The sequence below is a fragment of the Delphinus delphis genome, chromosome 3 (genome assembly GCF_949987515.2).
Source record: "Delphinus delphis chromosome 3, mDelDel1.2, whole genome shotgun sequence".
Taxonomy (NCBI): Eukaryota; Metazoa; Chordata; class Mammalia; order Artiodactyla; family Delphinidae; genus Delphinus; species Delphinus delphis.
In genome coordinates this window covers 28900872-28923307 of record NC_082685.1, presented here as the reverse complement: position 1 = coordinate 28923307, position 22436 = coordinate 28900872, and the positions used below count along the sequence as shown (strand labels likewise).

Below are 22436 nucleotides of genomic sequence, written 5' to 3'. Positions count from 1 at the left end.
GTAACCTTGCTACACACACACATACACACACACACACGCACACACACGCACACACAATCTTGCAAGGTATTGTTGTTCCCATTTTACAAATAAAACTGAGGCCCAGAGAGGGAAAGTATCTTCCCCAAGGTCACACTGGTAAAAAGTGGCAGGAATAGCTTTTATACCCAGGAGTATCTGACCTCAAAACCAGTTCTCTTCATTTAATCCAAGTCAGCCAGTCAAATTCTAAGGTTTGGGGGCTCTACTGGGGTCCCTCCATCCTCTGAAAGATGAGAACTTGGGAGAGCTGGGTTCTTTGGGACCTCACCATGCTCCTTCCTCCTCCGGGCCTTGGTTTCCCATTTGAAAAATCAATCACTGGGAGCCTTGCAGCTAAAAATGCCAGTTGAACCACCTACGTGCTTTCACTCATTCCTGAAACTAAGAAAATATCAGATAAGAGATTTTTATGGCATACATGTACAAGGACAGGGAGACTTGGAGAGAAGAGAACAGCGGTAAAATATGGAGGCTGGAAAGCAGAAGGTCAGGTGGCAGCCTGTCTGATAGAGTGGAGAAAAGAGAAAATGGGCTGATAGTGAGGGAAAAAACAGGCCTCTAGTCTACCTGGAGCACGTGCAAAAGCCTCGGGAATTGGAGGGAGTGGCTGTCTCAGCGTGGAAGTGAAGTGAGGAGGGCCTGAAAGAAGATGGGAGGAGAGTTGTTCCTGAGACACAGACCACCAGATCTCCTTCCCAGATCAGGGCCACCAGGCCACTGCTCATCCCCAACGTGGGGAAACATTGGAGGTTTCTTTTTTTGAGGTGCATCATACTGAAAACATGGTGATTAAGTGAACATGGACTTGAGGATTGAGACCCCAGCCCGCCTGTACCACTTGACTCCCAGAAGGGTGCCAGGCTATTACCCTGCGGGCTAGACAGTAGAAGAGTGTGGGGAATCGGAGTCTCTTCTCTTCAGAGAAAAGAGATGTGAAGAGAAAAGATGTAAAGACACTGACAGTGAGGATTCCTAGATGAAACAATCCAGCCAAATCACATCCCAAATAACCCACAGTCAATCATGTAACCCATGATCAACAAGCTCCACTCCAGCCAGCTTTTTGGGCCCCCAGTCCTAAGTGTGAGCAGACAGCTGAGATTCCAGACATCCATGGAAAGCCTCTAACATGAACAATAGAGATTAAAACAAACACGTGGTGATAGGGAGCCCTTGTAGGAAACAGGGAATATGCATGGAGAAGAAAACATCGAGAGAAGCTACACAACCATGCAACTAAAACAGGATGCTACATTTTATTAAGAAAAAAAAAAAGGAGTCTTCAGAGAACACAGAAGAGCCTTAGGAAATTAAACTATGAGAGTAGAAATGAAAAATCCACAGGAAGCCTGGAAGGTAAAGCAGAAAGTTTTCTAAAAAGCAGAACAAAAATAAAATGAGATGGAAAAAAAGACCATCAGGCCAAGAACTCTATCTGAGCAATAAAAGCTCCAGATAGAGCAGAAGAAACAGAGGGGAAGAAGCATCAGTGACATAATGCAGAAAAATTTCCCAGAACTGATGGAGGAGAGTTTTTAGATTGAAAGGGCTCAGTGAGCACCCAACACAATGGATAAAAGTTAACTCACACCAAAGACATATCATTGTGCAACTTCAAACACTGGGAACGATTCAAGACCCTAAAAGCTTTCAGAGAGGAAAACCAGGTCACACAAAAATGATCGGGACTCAGAATAGCTCCAGGCTTCTCAACAGTAACACTAGAAACCTAAAAGACAATGGAGCAATGCATTCACACTTTTAAGGAAATTCATTTCCGACCGAGAAGTCTATATCCAGCAAGACTACCTTTAATCGAGGGCCGGCTAGAATAACGATCTTTTTAGACATGCAAGTTTTCCAAAAGTTTATTTCCTTCATGGGTCCTTTCTCAGGAAGCTCCTGGAAGTGATATTCTGCCAAAATGAGGGGGTAGTCACAGAGGGGGATACATGGTATTTAGGGAGGAGGAGAGAAGGAGGCAAGGAGGTGGGGGGGTCTCAGGATGCCAGCTGTGCAGAGAGAGTGCACTGGCACATGCCTTGCGAGACAGAGCCCAAGAGAGGAACTCTGTGAGAGGAGATTTAGATAACTGGCCAAGTGTGAAGCTGAATCAGTGTTAAATTTGTGGAAAGTAGGCACGCATAAAAATGATCATTATTAACTCTAGGAAAAACAACCCAAAAACTGTGCTGGAAAGAAAAAGGAGGCAAAGTTGGCTATATGCCTCGGCCCTGAATAGTGTTTGCAGTGTAAAAGTAATGCAAACACTGAAGGTTGCTTTCGCCAGAGTTATCTGATGAGAAGCTGGGAGGCGTGTCCTGTGTGGGGTAGGGGCCGAGAAAGGGAGTGAAGCTAACACTCCATCCTCCAGAGAGAGAAGTGAATAAATCATGCCTAAGACTGAAAAAAATCAAGAAACAGCGAAACATGCATATTAACAGACTCACACGGGTGGGCACCCAAGAAACTGGCTGAACCTGTTGAAACAGTTCCTTTTTCATGAGTGAGATAAGCGGATTGGGGAATGCTCTTTTTTTTATAGCAAATCTTGGGTGTATAAAATATATAGTATTTTATATATACTGTTAAACTGTTCATATATAACTTGAATAAAAACTAAAAATTAAACCTATAAAAAGGTGTCACCTTGAAGGCACACCTGTTTGAATTTAAAATTATTTTGTTGTGGGTTAGTGAGGGGACATGGACACAGAAAGGAAGCTGATGACCTATTTCTTGATTGGGGTGCTGGTCACTTGAGTGTGTTTCTTTTGTGAAAATTTATCAAGCTGCACACATGATTTGTGTACTTTTCCATTCTCGCATGTATTTTTCACTTCAACAAAAAGTTTATTTAAAAAATAACAGGCCACGGGCTTCCCTGGTGGCGCAGTGGTTGAGAGTCTGCCTGCCAATGCAGGGGACACGGGTTCGTGCCCCGGTCCAGGAAGATCCCACATGCTGCAGAGCGGCTGGGCCCGTGAGCCATGGCTGCTGAGCCTGCGCGTCCGGAGCCTGTGCTCCGCAATGGGAGAGGCCACAACAGTGAGAGGCCCGTGTACCGCAAAAAAATAAAATAAAATAACAGGCCACATCCCACTTCAGCAGCTTTGGGTATAAACAGTGCATTTCACAGTGATTCTCCAGAGGGTAATAATTCCAGCCCCTGCTGGCCCAGTTGGCAGAGTCTGTTCTTTTTTGGGTTCCCTTCCCTGGAAGGTTTCTAAATGTGCCCATGGAACACACTCACTTTCCACAATCAGCCCTGGCAGCGCTGATCCCCACGGCGACCCTCTCCTTCTTAGGGCCAGGACTTGCCATGCTTCACAGGCTCTCCCATTCTGCTAACAACTCCCCTCAGCACTTGCCCCTAGTGTAGACCCCCCATCCAGCAGCACCGATGAGCAGGGTGTTTAGCAGGACGGGGTGCTCACGGAACGGGCACCCCCCATTTTAGCTGTATCCCCATCTTATTTCCTCACTGATGACTCCTCTTGTCTTTTTACCATGTTTGCGCTGCCAATAGGTGGGTAACGATTGTTAATTACCTTAAAATTTTTCCAAAAGTGCCTATCTGGGGAATTTGCTTAAGTCAGTGCCTCCAGCTGTGGATCCAGCTAGGTCCCTCCCCTGAGATCCCCACGTCCAGCAAAGACCAGAGTGCAGAAAATGAAAGCTTCAAATTGGAAACAAAACATGTGTCTGGAGTCCCTGTTCCATGCTCACGACGAGGTCTCCGAGGTCCTCCCTGTTCAGGTGTTCTGGCCACTCATCTCTTCTGGTAAAGCCTGGCTTCCATCCTCATCCTCATTCTGTTCATCACCACCATCATTGCAAACTCAGCAGAGACGTAATGCTACCCATGGTGCAGAATGACTTGTCAGTTACTCTGCAGGGCAGTTTTGTTTCCCAAACTTCCCAGTGTTCCATTTTAACTTTAACTTTCCTTATGCATAATCAAAAGGTCCACTCAGGTATTTTAACCAAATCCAAAGAGCAGAGCAGCGTCTCCTTCATGACTGTCCCTTCTACCTCCAGACACTGAAAATTGCTAGCAATCTCCAAATAAGCCTCTCTAGCCTCAGAAAAATTCAGGTCCCAGCAGGTGATGTTAAGTGGAAAGGGGAGGTGATGAAATTGCTCAGACTATGGGATTAAGGACTTGGGAGAAACGCTTCTCTGGCCTGTCTCCCAAGAATGACTGTCCCTTTCCTGAACAGTGGGGCTGTGTTTACCTTAAAGACACAGTGACTCTTACATGGGGCCGATTTTCCTCTTCACATCAGCAGGTAGAAAGCTCAGAGCCAGGTCTGTGGCCGCGGGTCAGGAAGTGGGACCTCATGGTATGCAGTGAGCGCTAATCTCATGCCACTGGCTTCCTCACTTTCATTGTCCCTTGTCTCATTTTCCTTACTTTTTTTTTTTTTTTTTTGCGGTACGCAGGCCTCTCACTGCTGTGGCCTCTCCCGTTGCGGAGCACAGGCTCCGGACGCGCAGGCTCAGCGGCCATGGCTCACGGGCCCAGCCGCTCCGCGGCATGCGGGATCTTCCCAGACCGGGGCACGAACCCGTGTCCCCTGCATCGGCAGGCGGACTCTCAACCACTGCGCCACCAGGGAAGCCCTCATTTTCCTTACTTTAAATGGATCACTCTGTTGTGTCCATTTTTGTAAGCCTTAAAATCCTTTATCAAGACACAAAGAAATACTGCTTTTAAAACGCAGTAAGATTACAGCTAAAGGCATACCTCATTGACACTTCACAGATTGTGGTTTTTACAAACTGAAGGTTTGTGGCAACCTGGCGTCAGATGATGGTTAGCATTCTTTAGCAATAAAGTATTTTTTAATTAAGATATGTACTTTTTTTAGGCATAATGCTATTGCACACTTAATAGACTGCAGTATAGTGTAAACATAGATCTTTTAGGCACTGGAAAACAAAAAAATTCGTGTGACTCGCTTCATTGCAATAATCACTTTATTGCGATAATCGCTTTATTACGGTGGTCTGGAACCAAACCCATAGTATCTCTGAGGTATGACTGTACATGATAGAACTGTAGATAAACGTTGGATGGTAACTTGGAGAGAAGGTAATTGTATTAGGGTGATAGTGTTACAGGTAATTTATTTTCCTTTTCAAATGTACATTAATATTGTAGAGTGCAATAAATATTTTTAGTAATTCCTTCTGATTAAAAATTGTATGTTTGTGTTAGAAAATGTAGCAAAGACAGAAAAATACAAAGACGAAAATGAATGTTATTCATCATTCAAATCTCTCTAGATAGCAGTATTCTCTTTTTGTTATATTTCTCTCTGGTCTTTTTCCAGGTGTGTGTGTGTGTGTGTGTGTATTTGTTAACTGTATATTTTACAAATTTAACTTATTCCTTCTTTGTGGTTTTTTGTAAATTATTGTTTTTATATAACAGTAAGTTTTGGACATTTCCCAAATGTTCAGTATCCTTCAGCACCATCGTTTTAAATCACTTAAGTTGTATAGTCCCCGTTTTATATGTGTACCGTATTTATTTGACAGATTCCCCTTTGTTGGACATTCAGGTTGCTCACTAATCGTCATTCCTTTCTGGGTTTACCTAGATGGCCAAATAAGCCAACTTGACCAAAATGTGTTTCTTCTATAGAAGATTTTTTTTTCTTTTTCCTTGCAGTGGTCTCCGGTTCGTCATCCAGCTCTAAGTATGACCCTGAGATCCTGAAGGCTGAAATTGCCACAGCAAAATCCCGGGTAAGTCCTCTTTGCTTATACTATTGATGGGGGTCACTGAGGCAGCCTTAGGCTACTAGCCCACCCACAAGAGCAGAGGAGATGCTTCAACCAGGCAGTGCAGCCAGTGCTGACTAACAAGATTCTAAATAATGACAATAGTAGCAGTAGTAGCCGTCGTTTCTGTAATAGTGATGGTGATAGCAGCCACCGTTTCTCAAGCACTCACTCTATGCCAGGAGTAGCCCTAAATGCTTCACGAGTTCTACCTCATGCCCTTGAGACAGCCCCACGAAGTAGCCACTGTCAATATCTGCATTTTGAAGATGAGCCGACAGTGGCTTAGGGGGGGACTAAGTAACTTGCCCAAGGTCACAGGGGCTCAAGGCTTACTTTAAAGTTTTTAGTGTAAGGAGCTATTTTGCTGGGACTTCCCTGGCAGCCCAGTGGTTACGACTTCGCCTTCCGATGCGGGTGGCCGGGGTTTGATCCCTAGGCGGGGAGCTAAGATCCCACATGCCTAGCGGCTGAGAAACCGAAAACATAAAACAGAAGCAATAATGTAACACATTCAATGAAGACTTTAAAAATGGTCCACATCAAAAAGATCTTAAAAAAAAAAAAAGATGCTGTCTTGCTAACCACTGCTTATTCTGCAGTACTGTATTTGATTACTTCCTGATTACCTTAGGGGGAGAGATATTTTTATTCCCCCTTGACTGATGTGGAAACGGAGGATCAGCCGTCAAACGACTTGCTCAAGGTGAAGTCAGTGTTGTGAACACTGGTTTAGTGCACCTTCACATAGGTCCTACAAATTCAGATGCCTGCAAGAACACATGAAAGGGGGGCGGGGGCTGGCAGTGGGGCAGTAGGGAGCAGTGGGGACTGTGTAGCCTAGGGGGTGGGCCCTGTCTAAAGGGGTAGTGGGATTTCAGCCCTACGCTCGTATGGCCATGCTGGAATGTAGGCTCCGCATTGGCAGATCTTCCAGTATTTTTAGAAAAGAACTGTATATCTAGGCCAAGTATATGAAACATCTCAATATTTAATCATTAGCAACTAATTTTTAAAAATTTAATAGCACTGCAAGCCAAACAAAGCAATCCTGCAGGCTGAAGCTGGCTCCCTGGCCGTGTCTTGCCTGTAAAGTTACCACGTTGCCTCTTACCTCCATGCACTAGCATATCCAGTGCCTGCTTTAAGTAGTGCACGACCCAGGAAATTGCTATTCTCCTCATCTGTCAGAATAGGAAGGGGAGGCTCACAGAGGTGAGGTGGCATGAAAGAGGTTAGCCAGCTCCTGTCCGCTGCCTGTTTCTCTGGCGCAAGGGCAGCTAGGAATGACCTGCAGGACAGCTGGACTGGGATGCCAACCGAATGTGCAGCTGCTGAGACCCAGGCGACATCAGTGAGGGGGGCCTGAGGGATGTTGACCTGATCATTATGCAGGGGCAGTGGGGGACTCTGGATTGATACCAACCTCTGACCCAGCCCCGTGTGTGGTCTTCTGCCATCCAGGTTAACAAGCTGAAGAGAGAGATGGCTCACCTCCAGCAGGAGCTACAGTTCAAAGAGCGTGGCTTTCAGACACTGAAGAAGTAAGTCCACCCTGCGGTGTGGGGCATGGGGATTGCCCCCAAGCCGTGCTCCCCTCCTGTCCTCTCTGTCCCCCTCCCCTTCAGTCTCTCTCCATCCTCCTGGAAATGGGGCTCTCTAATCATTCGATTCCAGTTCTATTCCACTGGCATTTACTGTCACCCAACATGGAGGTTTGGAAAGGGAAAAGGGGAATCATTTCAGACCACCTGGTTCTCATCGTCCTCTGAATTCCCGAAGCCGTTAAAGTCTGTTCCATTCAGTTGAGTTTTGCCAGCCGGTCATAGAAACAAACGTCGTTGGGCATTTCTGTGCAGCAGTCTCATCCCCTCCAGTAGATCCGGGAGAGTCTGATACGCACACAAACAAAACCGCCTCTTTCCATGGCCCCTAAAAGTGAGCAACGACTTCCGCTAGTGAGCTCCCCAGAAGGAACAAGGATCTCTTCCACAACAAACGAATTATTAGGAGAGTGGGCACCATGCCGTGCATGCTGTGCTTATGGGTGATTGCAGGGGTTTCCAGAACTTTGACCAAATGTAATTTTCACTTTTAGAAGCTGACTTGCAGCCAAGCAAGTATATAGCTCTGTTGTTTCCTTAGAGAAGATGTCTTCATTGTCACTCTCATGATCATACTAGCTAAGACTTGTTGAGCAGATACTCTGTGCCAGGGAGGACTTTCAGTGTTTCTGCACGGGTGACCTCATCACAACTCTATAAGCAGTGCTCTTTTAGCTGACCCCATTGTATAGATGGGCACATAGTCAGTGCCCCTAAGAGTTAGCTTATTGTCATTGTTAACCACGGGGATCATCGAGACTTGTGCGTTGAGTCATGTTCAGTACATCTGATGGGCTTACGGGATGGTCATTACAGAGGTGCCTGGTAGCCCTCGTAGGAGCTCCAAGGAGTACAGCCAGTAGGTTTCTCTGTTCTAAGGGACGTCCACTTGGATTCCCAGAGAGGCCACCTCTGTGCAGACAGCAGCTTCTGTAGACACTTGCTGTTTCACTCTCCCTGACTGTACCTTTTTTTTTTTGGCTGTACGCGGGCCTCTCCCTGTTGTGGCCTCTCCCGTTGCGGAGCACGGGCTCCGGACGTGCAGGCTCAGCGGCCATGGCTCACAGGCCCAGCCGCTCCGCGGCACGTGGGATCCTCCCAGACCGGGGGGGGGGGGGGGGGCACGAACCCGCGTCCCCTGCATCGGCAGGCGGACTCTCAACCACTGTGTCACCAGGGAAGCCCTGACTGTACCTTTACCTCATTCCCTGGACCTCAGTCCACTCTTCACCACTCTGTGGCCACAGACCCGAGCCTTTGGGTGTCTGTCTCCAAGTCCAATTAATCGAGCGAACTGTGACCACCAGTCGAGGGGCCGGTTGGTTCTTATTCACATCTCCCCACTCCCCAAACACTGCCCCACCCCCACCCCCACCCCCACCCGGGTGAGTTATCACAACTATCCCAGAACACAGGGTAGAAGGAAGTATGGCTTTGGATTATAGATTGTGTAGAGTACCTTTTTGTGTTCTGTATTATGGCTTTGTGTTTATATATTTGTGTTTACATAGATATATGTTATTTCGGTAGGTATATATACATATGCCAATCCCGTCTCTCAAACCGGGTCCTGGTCTCATTAGGACAAGGGGCCGTGCTTTACGCTTCTTCGTAATCACCAGTGGTGCCAAGGACAGTTGAGGGCAGTACTGTGACTTCAGAAAATTCTTTAGTGGAGCAGCTTCTGAGCACATAGTTTAAGGGCTACTCACTCTCAGCGCAGGTGCCCTTCCCTTTCCTCTCCCGCCTCCCCACTCCCCACTCTGGGATCCTCTGGAGCTTCGGGTTAAAACACTTCCCATTATCCTCCGAGCCACCACAAACCTGTTTTACCACTTTGTCACCCTGCAGCAGCATTGAAAATTCTTGTTGCTTGGTAAGCTGACGCTGAAACCCCAAAGACAAGCCTCCTTTCTTTCCCCTTCCCTCGCCCGCCCGTTTGATATGGGGCCCAGATAAGACTGCATCGCGGCTCTGGCTACCCACACTCCTGGCCGGAAGCCGGCCCCGTGTTCACTGTGGAAGAAGTGAAACCATCCTGCTTTAATGGGCACCTTGGCAGAGAGGGTTAGGGATGTTGCCGCAAGGGACAGATGGCCCAGGTTCAAATCTCAGTTCCCTGGGAACGTGGAAAAGTGGCTTAACCCCCTTGAGCTCCTGTTTCTTTATCTGAAAAATAAGTTATTGTAAACATTGAATTGGAAAATCCACATGGAGCGCGTGACTCTGCCTGGCACATAGGGAGAGCCCAGTGAGCGGAAGAGGGTGGTGACCTCTAGCTACTTGCCTGCCTGCGCTTGGGAAGGAACTCAGATGAACTCTGCGTCCTCCCTGGGCTCGAGGCCGCGCTGGGTATGTGCTTGTGTACCCGTCTCCTCGTCTCTACTCCCTTTAAGAGCAGTTTTTATTCTGCCTCACTGATGGGGCTGAAAATAGACCTGCGAGACCCCCTAGCTTGTGAGCGTCAGAGCTTGGTTTGGAACCCGGGACTCTTGGATTTTGAAGCTCGTGTGTTAATACCTCCCTTCCTGGTATCATCCCAGATGACCCCCTCCCCAGACCCAGAAAACATCAGGCCCCTTACCCTCTCGCTTGGGACCCTTTTCAGTGTCTAGTGGGGGATGACCCAGTCACTTCGTGGCCTCCTCTCTTTTCAGAACCTGGGGGAAGCTGAAACTCATCCCTTTGTTCACTTCATGGTCAGCAAACCCAGTTTTAAAAAGCAAAAAGGTGGCTGAGGATTGAAGCATACCTCGTAGAGGAGCCTGAAAAGAAAACTCAAGCCCAAAGCTTGGGATTTGGCCCTGTCAGCTGCCCTGAGCCCTCATCAACAGGGAAGTCTAGGCCCACCAGCCCCGTGGGAGGAGGAGGGCAGGACAGCATCTTTCTGCATGTCCCCAGGGCCACCCTGCCCAGGTGAGGGTTGTCTGGACAAGTCCAAGAGGAGTCGGCCGCCGTCAGAGCCTTTGCCTTGCGTCTCTCTGGCTGCCCTGTGGCTGCCGGGTGTGTGACTCTCTCAAGTGCTGCGAGAAAGGACAGCTGTGTAATTTGGAAATCCTAAAACACACCCTCTCCTTCCCACCAACCACGCAACTTTTCTTTCCCTTAAAAAAAAAAAAAAAAAAAAAGATTCATTCACTGGGTGCATAATGGTAACCCTTTGTTCTCCTCCCCCGCTCCCTAGTCCTAAGAGTGTTCCTTCTCCCGGCTACTCTCTGGAGCCAGATTCCAGAGGCTGGGTTGCTAAGGCCACCGGGAGCCATCAGGTAGAAGGCGCCTGAGGAGGCCGAGGCCCGGCAGACAGACCACGTCTGTCCCTTCCTGAGGATTCAAAGCCACCCTCCCCCCGTTGGCAGAGGACAGCCGGGCACAGACCCTTCCCCAGAGCCCCCAGCCCTGTTCAAGCAAACCGCGTCTCCCCCGCACCCCTTTCCCATTTGGGGCAGGGCCACCTCTGGTCCCAGACACTCGGCTCTGCTGGGAAAAAGCTCCCTGTAGACTAATTTTTCAAACTAAATCTGAGACCAGTCTTAGCCGACCGGGTGGGCTCGCCCAGGCCCAAGTCCTCGAAAGGAACAGACAGGCTATTTTTAGTGGGAAGACATAACTGGGGCTTTGTCTTCCCCACACGGAGGAGGCTGAAATAACGGAAGGGGGAGGGCCGAGCTGAGACCGCATCTTCCCCCCACCCCCTACCAACCCACTCCCCTGCTCACAGGCCCCGACAATGAGACCAGGATGGCAACCTGTGATTCCCCAGTCAGGTTATTTTTAGCCCAGGACACTTTGGCCTCTAGCAGGAAACCAGAAAGGAATGCCTACGAGTGGTTTCTCATCCTGAAATAATGGGTTTGTGGTGTTCCCGTAGCCTGTAAAACTTCCTTTTCTTCCCCGGGAACTGAAACCTCGGCCCTAGCCTTTGATGAAAGTGTGAAGCAGTTAAATTTTCTCTCTGCCCTTCAGAACCTTTTCCACAGCACAGCCCTCCTTCCCCAGAGGGCTGGGCTCCCCACCACCTCTGATTTGTCTGACCTTCAGAAAACGACACCGTTACCCTTGGCTTTTTTACTCCCATCGTCCCCCATCAGAACGAACCTGTGTGTAGGGCCTGGATCAGCTAGGAAGCTCCCAAGGATGGAAGTATTCTAACTCCTCACATTTGCCTGGTGCTCCCTAGTTCCCCACCTGATGTTCCATCCTCATCCCATTTGACATTTCCTCACAGCTCTGTGAACGGGGGCCGGGCAAGATGACATTATCCAGGTTTTCTCAGAGGAGGAAACTGAGGCTCCATGTGCATGAGGGCCATGCCCAAGGTCACACTACTAAGTGGTAGGGCTGGGAGTTCTGCATCCTTCTAACCTTTCCTTCCCTGTGGCCATTAACGAGAGGAGCAAAGTCATCCCTGTGGTTCTCACCAGGGATGACTTTGCTCCTCTCCCCCAAGAGACGTGAGGTAAAGGATGGAGACATTTTTGGTTGCCACAACTCAAGGTCAGGATGCTGCTAGCATCTAGTGGGCAGACACCGGGGGTGCTACCAAACAGCCTACAATGCGCAGGACAGCCCGACAACAAGCCCCAAGAATCCTGAGGTTGAGAGAGCCAGATTAAAGGACATGAAAAGATGTTCAACGTTGCAGATCATCGGGAAATGCAAATCAAAGACCACAATGAGCTATTACTTCACACCTGTCAGAATGGCTATCATCAAAAAGAACACAAATGACAAATGTTGGTGAGGATGTGGAGAAAAGGGAACCCCTCCTACACTGTTGGTAGGAATGTAAATTGGTGCAGCCACTGTAGAAAACAGTATGGAGGTTTCTCAGAAAACTAAAAACAGAACTACCACATGACTCAGCAATTCCACTCCTGGGTATATATCCAAAAAACACTAATTCAAAAAGATACATGTACCCCAACGTTCATAGCAGCATTACTTACAATTGTTGAGGTGTGGAAGCAACCTAAGTGTCTGTCAACAGATGAATGGATAAAGAACATGTGGTATATATACTGTATACAATGGAATACTACTCGGCCATGAAAAAGAATGGAATCTTTCCATTTGCAGCAACATGGATGGACTTGGACGGCATTATCCTAAGTGAAATAAGTCAGACAGAGAAAGACAAATACTGTATGATATCACTTACATGTGGAATCTAAAAAATACAACAAACTAGTGAATAAAACAAAAAGAAGCAGACTCACAGGTATAGAGAACAAACTAGTGGTTACCAGTGGGGAGAGGGGAGGGGGAAGGGGCAGTATAGAGGTAGGGAGATAAAAGGGTTATTATGGGATTATAGGAAATCGTGTGGGTGAAACTTTTGAAAATTGTCAGGTACTATAGAATTTAAAGAATCTTTCATTCAATAAATAAAGTAAAATAAAACAAAATAACGTTAAGGGGGAAGAAAAGGACTGTTCCATGCCAGATACTAAAACTACACAAACATATTCAAGCCTGTCGGATCAAGTCTAGGACATTACCACATAAATGATTAATTATAGCACAACATACTGAGTGCAGTGTCACAGCTATGCACAACGTGTTATGAGAACACCTAGCCCAGCCTTGGAGGACTCAAGGATGTAATCAGGGAAGGCTTCCTGTAAGAGTTGACTTCAAGAATGGTGTTGCTTCTGCAGCCCCACACTATGGGACATTTGCAGTTTGACAGGGACCTTCTGTGCCTTATCCAATAGGCAGGACCTGGGGAAGAAGGGTATGCAGGGAAGAGAGGAGACTTCTTCCAGGACTGAAGCACTATGGTCTATGCTTTTCTTCTGGGGAAACCCCATCCCTCGGCCTATCTCTCTCTGTCTGACCTTTCCTGTTGACTGTCTCCTAGAATCGATAAGAAAATGTCTGATGCTCAGGGCAGCTACAAACTGGACGAAGCGCAGGCTGTCCTGAGAGAAACAAAAGCCATCAAAAAGGCCATCACCTGTGGAGAAAAGGAAAAGCAAGATCTCATTAAGGTACGAGAGTTCCCAGCGATGTGGGCCCCATCCCAGTTTCTCCTGAGCACCTTCCTACACCAGGACTCATGTGGGCTATTTCCACATGCTGCAAGATCTGTGAGTTCTCCTCACTAGTTCTCTTGGGCTTTTAGTCTCATTTTTATAGAGGAGCAAATGCAGGTTCAGAAGATGAAGTGACTTGCCTGAGGTCACACAGCCAGTGCCAATGGCAGAGCTGGAACAGGAGCTCTCTGGTCTAGTCTAAAGGCCACCTCCTTGCCACTGGCTTATTTTGCACAGAACCAAATGGAGGGAGGTGGTTTCAACATTACCTGGACATCAAAATGTAGCATCTTTATAAGCATTTCATTTCATGTTCCAACTCTGTGCTGGGAAGTGACAAAGGATGACAGATACGATTTAATATCTCTCAGGCAGTAGTGCCAAGCACTTTGCAAGCACTCTGCCTCACTTATCCCTTACATCAGTGCTCGGTTATCTCCATCATACAGCAAAAGACTGCACAGATCAGAGAGCAAGTGGTGGAGCCAAGATTCAAACCCATGGACAACTGACTCAGAAGCCCATTCTCTTAACCCCTGTACATCCCACCTACCCTCAAAGGAACTGCCTCCTTGACCTCTGAAATACTCTGTTTTCATTCCCATCGGCAGATGAGCAGTCAAGCTCAGAGACACTGTAAATGAGTTGGTGAAGGAAGCTTTGCACTCTGTGAGAAACAGAATAATTTCATAGCTCCTGCCCAGGACTGCAGCCCAGTGACAAGACATTAGCAGACAGTGAGGCATGTTCCGATCGTGTTTAGCAGTTAAGAGTACCAAGTCGGATAGACCAAAACCAAATCCTGGTTCTGTCAGTTGCCAGCTTCTCCCTGTAACAACTCCCTCGTGGATAAAATGGGGGATAATCATAGGTTACTCCTCGCAGGACCGTGATTAGGATTAAATCAGATCATGGTAGAGCTGACAGTTATTGAGTATTGACTGAACTAGTGCTTTACACTGGTCATCTCGTTTAATCAATATGATAGCCCTGTGAGATAGGACCCGTGATTATTCCCATTTTGCAGGAGAGGAAACTGAGGCACAGAGAGCTTCATCAACAAGCTCAGACCACACAGCTAGGAAGTAGCAGAGCAGGGGTTCCAGCTCAGTCCGTGTGTCTCCAGGGCCAGTGTCCACACTGGGTGACCCCACGTAAAGGGCCTGGCCCAGTGCTTGGCACCTCCTCACTAGTAGCTCTTTACAGCCTACGTGGGATGTCTAGGGGGAGCATGGGTTCCTAGTAGATTCATAGGGAGTGACAGGCCCAGAGCTCCCTCCCAGGAGCGTGCGTCGCCAACCCTGCCCTCCGTTCCAGAGCCTCGCCATGCTGAAGGACGGCTTCCACACCGACAGAGGGTCTCACTCTGACCTGTGGTCCAGCAGCAGCTCTCTGGAGAGTTCAGGTTTCCCGCTGCCGAAACAGTACCTGGATGTGAGCTCCCAGACGGACATCTCAGGAAGTGTGAGTAGACGGCGCGTGCTGCTGCTGCGGGCCCCCAAGGGACAGAGTACCCTTCTTGTGACTCACCTGAGGAGCTGGCTGGTGAATGTCTATGGGCCTGGCTGCTAACTCAGCCTTCTGGAGCTCCGTTCTCTTGCAGACCTCCTGGCCCCCGGATGACATGAGATGATGATGTGGAGAAAAAGCCAGCACTGACTCCCTGGCCACGTGAATGCATCACTAGATGCTGCACAGAAAGTATGTCTGAAGGACCAGGCGTCTTTCTCTGGTTTCCTTCGTGCTAATTTGCAGCGCCATTCTGTTGTTCTTTCACCAGCTGGGAAACAGGATATTTCCCTCCTGTTCATCCCAAAACAATGCATACAGCTTTCAGACAGCTGCTTGCCTCCCAGTTCAAAAGCTCAGCCCGGTCAGAGTAATGAATAGTGCAAGTGCTGTCCCAGACGTCGCTCCTGAAACACTTAGAACAGGACTGACCCACGGCAATCCATAACTCTGAAGAGCTTTTGTTTTCCTAGAGCAGGTGACATTGAATGAACCAGCCTCCATGGCTAAATGCTATTCTGTCTGGTCTCTATAGTCATGTTCCCACTTGTGAGGGGAAGCTGTGTTCACGTCTGATGGGGTGAGCCTTGTAGCTTCTTGCCACCCCCGACAGAGCGTGGCGTGGCAAACGGGGCCGTGCTCTCCTTCCCCACACCACCCATGTGTCCAGCTACAAGCCACCCGTGGGCCGAAGTATTTGTGAAGGAACTGTGTGCCTTCTTCCAAGTTCTGGGACCTTCCTCTCACTCACTCAGTGTTGCGCTCCTGACTGCAGGCTCCCTGAGTGTCTGGTGGGCCCCCTCCGCAGCACGCCCAGAACGGCTGTCTTGTGTATTTGCTGTCCGTGTTTCCTCCTGACCAGCTGTCTGCCATGCTTCTGGTGCTTGAATGGGCTCCAAGCCATTTGGGGCTGCAAGACGATATTCTGGGCCCTCGGCTTCTCTTCTAGAAGTGTTAAATGTCTGAGTTTGGGGCTCTTCCCATGCCTTAAGGAAAGAAAGTGTTTTTCCCCTAACTAGCTTCCCTGCAATTCACACAGCCAGCTCAGTAATTGGGGACTATTTTTAGCTACTTCCCACACAAGCTGTCAAGTCTCTCATGAGCTCCTGAAACCCAGCTCAGCACTGGCCACAATAGCCATATAATTCCCGACTCGTTCTTTCCTCCAGTTCGGCACCAGCAGCAACAATCAGTTGGCGGAGAAGGTGAGATTGCGCCTTCGATATGAAGAGGCTAAGAGAAGGTAACTAGAGGCTGGGGTCTGGGGGTAGGATGGCCCCAACAATGATAACTACCATTGTAGAGTGTCTGCTCTGTGCCTGCTTTTTACACGTCTCATCATGTTTAATCCTCACAAAGATTGTGAAGGTATTATCATCTTCATACCTTAATCCTCTCTGAAACTCAGGAAATGACTCAACCAGGGACACTTAGCTAGATGAAGAATGGAACTATGCTTTGAACCATACTTTAAACCTCAAAGCCTCATAATCTTTCCACTTGCCCGCCTGAAACTCAACCTCTAAAATCAAGGTTTACCAACAATCGTACAAGTAGTTTGGTGTGAAGGAGCACAGCTGGGGTTTTAGCAACAGGCTAAAAAGACTACGGATACTACCCACTTCAGTGTCTCCTGCCCAACTGGGAACAAGCTGTGTTTTTAAACTGTGTAGACACCAGGGACTTCAGATGTTCTGTGGCTTCACAGAATCCTAAGCAGCTGGGTTCCACTGCCGCATAAAATTAAAATAGTAATCAAAGCTGACATTTTTAGAGCATCTGTAACGGTCCACGCCATGTGGACAGGAATCTGATAGAAACTATTCGATAGAAGATGCAAAAAAGGAAATTTTTTGGTTATTGAACTCCAAAGTGCTGCAGTAACCAGCTTCAGGCACAGCTGGATCCAGGGATTCAAATGATGTCACATAGACTCAAACACTCTCCTTTTCTTAGCCCTGCTTGCCTTTGTGTTGACAGACTTTCCTGTCAAAGCAGAAAGATGACCCCCAGCAGTTCTAGGCTTACATACTACCAGGTTAGAAACCCCGGAGGACCTACCTTTCACAACTGTTTTAACAAACTTTGGGTTTGAAACTCACTGGATTTTCTGGGAGAACCAATCATTATTGCAGGGTGGGAGGAATAAGAATTCTGTGAAGGTCCAAGCATGGGTCACATGCACGACTCTGGGAAGGGGACTGAGGTCAGCTTTGTGGGAACCAAGTGACTTGAAAGTACGGGAGGACTGATTTCCCAAAGAACATTTGGAATATTGTTAACAAAAGAAGGAGAAATTGGATACAGTTCAGGTGGGAAGAAACACATCCTGTGCACTATTTCAGCTCCCCCTAGAGGTCCAGCAAAACAGCACGATTTCTACGTTTGGACAAGCACTTCTTGTCCCCTCTGAAGGCGACCACTCTGAACCCTGGATCTGTTCCAGTTTGCTGGAATGCCTATCTTAGATGATCTGTTATGGAGAAAGGAAAGGACTGAAATCTTCCCTTTGGGGTTGAGCCATTAAACTTCTCATCACAGAGCTTCCTGGCTCATCCTTTATCCAGCTTTGTGCCTCCCCCTTCACCCAAAGGTAGTTGAGCACATGATTGACCGTGGGATTTTTGCAGAAACTAATGCCTGTGGCCGGAATACATCTCTGGTCAAAAATGTGTCAAGTATAAAGAATAGAGCAGCCTGCTGAATGGGAAAGCAGAGGCTGCAGGTCTTGAAGCAGGGAGGGCAAGTGGCTATATAACGCAAGGTCTGATCATCGTATGCCAAGTTTTGTCACATGTGTGTTTCTTGGCAGAGGGTCTAGCACATTTCATCAGATTCTCCTAAGGATGTATGGCTAAAAGTTTAGGGATCACTGGCATAAGGAAAACGCCACCGGAAAGTACATCCAAGAAAGCATCAATTACCCCTTCAATGTCCCATGTGTAGTAGAGCCCCTGCCAGACCTGGCCATACCACTGTATCCTTGAAGCAGCTGGATGGATAACAGCAGCTACAGAGTTATCCCAAAGCCAGTTTTGATGGATTGCTGTATATGTGAATATGGAATTTAAATTAATTAACTCTGAGAATCCCTGCTGAGACACTTGGCTGGGGAATGAGCACATGTAGATGTGTTTCTCTGTATGGAATTTTCACTACACAGCATGGAGATCTTGTCCCGAACAGTGTTTTGAGTTTGGTCACATTGTTTGCAGATAAGATTGAACTGTGACGTCCCTGGTGGTGCAGTGGTTGGGAGTCCGCCTGCCAATGCAGGGGACACGGGTTCGATCCCTGGTCCAGGAGGATCCCACATGCCGCAGCACAGCTAAGCCCGTGCGTCACAATTACTGAGCCTGTGCTCTAGAGCCCGCGCGCCACAACTACTGAGCCCGCGTGCCTAGAGCCTGTGCTCCGCAACAAGAGAATCCACCGCAATGAGAAGCCTGCGCACCGCACCGAAGAGTAGCCCCCGCTGCCCGCAACTAGAGAGAGCCTGCCCACAGCAACAAAGACCCAACGCAGCAAATTATTTATTTATTTAATTATTTATTTAATTTAAAAAAAGATTTAACTGAGGGTCCAGAGGTCTGGGACCTCAGCAGATATTGACCACGTTTATGACCTGCAGTCTTAGGTGAGCCATATCCTCTCTGGCCGTCTGTCCAACAGGGTTACCACCAGTTCCTATCCACCCTTTAGGGATGGGGTGAGGCTAGGACAGTGATAGCTAAAAGCACTTTGCAAAGACTAAATCCTAAAGGATCACATGATTGCTTTTAAATATTTGAAGCAATACTCTTAGCAATAGTGTGAATCTTAATTTGATTCAACAATAATCATACCTAATGTCTATGTAGCACTTGGCATTATATAAAGAGCTCTTAATGATATGTTTTCACTTGGTCCTCATAACCCACCTTGCAGGTACCATCACTATTCCCATCTTACAGATGAGGATACTGTGTCTCAAAGCAGTGAAGGGCTCCCAACTCCTTCCTGTAACACTTACTAAGGGCCTGCAGTGTACCAGGCACTGTGCTAGAAGCTTGTGTTACCTAAATGATTCCTTAAGAAGGTCAGAGCCAAGACTCCAGCCCAAAGCCTCTGACCTCAAATCCTCAGCTGTTCGCAGGGTATTGCCGCCACTTTCTAGATTGAGAACACGAGGTTAGCAATGGCAGTATTTGCTGTGGTCGTAGTGGGCCCATGACTGCCACTGGTTCAGCACTTATGTGCCAGACGCACTGATCACAGAAGTGCTCATTTTCACACCAATTCTGAAGGAGGAGTAACTGTTTTCTTATATACAAGGCTCAGGGAGTGTGCCCAACATTACACACCTAAGAAGCAGTGAAACCAGGGACTAGGCAAGTGGCAGCAGAAACATTCACTGTGTGCTTGTTTAGCATGAAATGTTGTCCTCGGACATTTTACGAATTATGTCATAAAACCTTCAGCCGTTACCCTACAAGGAAGGAAGTTTTGTTATTCCCTTCAGAGAGACGAAGAGACTTGCCCAAGGTCACCTAGCTAGTGGTAGGAGGCTATTGCCTGGTGACGAATCCACCTCTACTTGATCAGGCTTCATGTCCCTGCGGGCAAGGACACTGCCTCTACCCTATCCCTGCAGAGCCTACTCACGGTTGGCACATGGTAGGCACCGCATACGTTTGTTAGATAAAAATCTGTTCCGTGAGACCACACACTGATTCAAAGGAAGTCAGTCACTGTCAAAGAGGATGCTCTGAGAACAGCATGGCCTCCTTGGACCATGTAACCTTGGAAACACAGTCTGTCACGCTGCTCCCGCATTGCCCTGGGCGCACCAGTCACGCTCACCCTCTTGGCCCGCAGGATCGCCAACCTCAAGATCCAGCTGGCCAAGCTCGACAGCGAGGCCTGGCCGGGAGTGCTCGACTCCGAGAGGGACCGGCTGATCCTCATCAACGAGAAGGAGGAGCTGCTGAAGGAGATGCGCTTCATCAGCCCCCGGAAGTGGACCCAGGGGGAGGTGGAGCAGCTGGAGATGGCCCGGAAGCGGCTGGAGAAGGACCTGCAGGCGGCCCGGGACACCCAGAGCAAGGCGCTGACCGAGAGGTGGGGCTGGGCTGGGGGCCGGGGGGCCGGGGCCCTACCCTCGCTGCCGGTCCGTCCTCCGGCCCCCAGCGGGGTGGGGAGAGGTGACGGGGAAAACCTGGGGTTCCTGGGCTCCAGCCCGAGGACACTCAGTTTAAAGATCTCACCGCTTTCTGAAGTAGCGAATCTGGGTAAGTGACTCAGTATCCAGCTACCCCAGAACTTTACACAGGGAATCGCATTACCAAAAAATCTGCTTACCTGCAGGTTTTCAAAAATTATCTCCTAAGATAAACTCTATGTAATTTAGAGCAGTCGTTCTGCAACTTTGTGACAGTGATTCACATTGTAGTATTATCTCATAGACAACAGTTTCACAAAGCAGTGCATACTCTTTCTCTGTGTGACAGCCCTGTGATATTTTCTTTTATGTTGCATTTCTTTTCATGCTGGTCATGACCCACTAAATTGATTTCGCCACATGCTAACAAATTGCAATTTGCAGTTTGAAATACACTGGTTGAGATGGGGGTCGCGAGCTGAGATGTTTATAGGAGTCAAGCAGGTGATGTAAATGCCAGAGGCCCACCTGGCCGTGGGCCATGTGAGACTGGAAGGTACAGACCCCACTTGTCTAAAGCAGGCGCCGTCTGCAGCCAGTGGAGGTGCAGGCCCCAGGCTGCCAGAGACCCCCCTATTTCAAGAAAAGAGTTGTTTGGATTTTTTTTTTTTAAATATTGGCAACTAATCCAAAAATTTCTTTAAATACCATGAGGGCTAAATCAGCTTCATCTGTGGGCTTGATTTAACCTGAAAGCCACTGGTTTCCATTCTCCGGTTGAAGCCTTATAACAGACTTTACTTCCTTCAGTGTCTCACCAGCCTCCACACCCACATTGCACAGAGCACAACTCCGTGTTCACAGTGGGTCCTACAATCCCCAGTTTCTCATTCATTCATTCAGTCAGTCCATCAGCCCGTTGTTTATTCATTCATTCGTGTAAGAAACGTCTTGTTGCACATATTTTGTGTGCAAGGCAATTTGGAGGATTCAGAAATGAACAAGTCACGATCCCTGCCCTGATACCCTTAAAATCGATTCAGTTATTTTCACTTGTTTTTTGGCAGCAGACTTTATTGAACAAGGCCCCTGCCCTTAAGGAGCTGGAGTTGAAGATGGTGATTTTCAAACTTTGTTGGGGGAGGGGGAGGTGGGGGAGAGGGATGAGCAAGGGAATTCCTCTTTCCAGTGAAATCAGAGGCAGAAGCCCAGTTTATAAAGCAGATAAACTTGTCTGGGCCCAGTGGCAGCAGGCCAGGCGTCCTAGGTGCCTGGCTGTGCTCCTTGCATCACCCCATCATGGGTCCTAAGATGCCTTCAGGGAGCCTCCCGAGTGCTAAGGAGCGCTGCTTGCAATCCCACCCTAGTAACTGAGTAAGCTCTGTTTGCACATGGTGGGGTGCCAGACGGGGCACGTGGACCAGCCTCTTACTGGCCTCTTGTAACCACATCACACAGTCCATTGACTGGTCCATGGTGGGGAATCTCTCCCCACCAAGCCCCTTGTCAGAACTACTACCAGGGATATGTCACTTTCCTCTCCTTTATCTTCCCCTGGGAGGGATGACCGATCAGCACTGACCTCCCACCAGGCAGGTGGGAGAGGGAGGAGGAGAGGGCTTCAGTATTTGGTGCTTTGTAACCCTAGGAGGCACCTTCTAGAATTCTCTCTCAGTGCCAACACTTTGTCCTGCTTTCCCAAGGCTGTCTGTGCACCTTGGGGACAAGGCCTGTGTCTAGACACCTTTGTGCCTTTAGTGTTAGTTGAATGCATAAATGGTTCGCCAGCCCGGGCAGACCCTTACGGGCCTCTGTATGCATCTCCTGATCTGTCTACCAGTCCTCTGGGCCCCTGACCCTACAGCCATCACTGGAAAGCCCTTAGCTTTTCATTATGCTCACAGCTGGCAGCTGAAGAGAACAGATCCCTGGCAACCTTACTCCTTGTTGGGTCAATAGAGACACCCTTCCCACCACCTACCTTGTGCAAGTCATTGACCAATATGGACTTCAATGGCCTAATAGGAAAAAAAACAAAACAAAACAGGATAATTACATTGAATACTTATATATTCTGAAGGCAGGTGGTTGGACCAGATTGTGAATTGAGGCTCTTCTCTTCTATCATAATTTTGGTTTCTCGAAACTAGGATTGGTTATTCTCTTAGAGACCCCTATACAAAATGTACCATTAAGTACCAGACTCTGTAAGCTATATCATCTCATTTAAACCTCCCAGCAACCCTGAGGTTAATCTCCATTTCATAGTTGTGGAAACTGAGGCTCACCCAACATCACCAAATGGCAGAGCTG

At 48.2% G+C, this 22436-nt stretch overlaps 1 protein-coding gene across 2 annotated transcripts in view; it reads left to right on the top strand.

Moving 5' to 3' along the window:
• Positions 1 to 22436, top strand: part of WWC1 (WW and C2 domain containing 1) — a 153004-nt gene that overhangs the window by 92053 nt on the left and 38515 nt on the right. For both annotated transcript variants that reach the window (XM_060008413.1, XM_060008414.1), the window contains 6 exons: positions 5723 to 5799; positions 7300 to 7379; positions 13300 to 13429; positions 14792 to 14938; positions 16153 to 16226; positions 19841 to 20083. In XM_060008413.1, coding sequence (XP_059864396.1) covers positions 5723 to 5799; positions 7300 to 7379; positions 13300 to 13429; positions 14792 to 14938; positions 16153 to 16226; positions 19841 to 20083 — 751 coding nt within the window. The remainder of the gene's footprint in view (positions 1 to 5722; positions 5800 to 7299; positions 7380 to 13299; positions 13430 to 14791; positions 14939 to 16152; positions 16227 to 19840; positions 20084 to 22436) is intronic.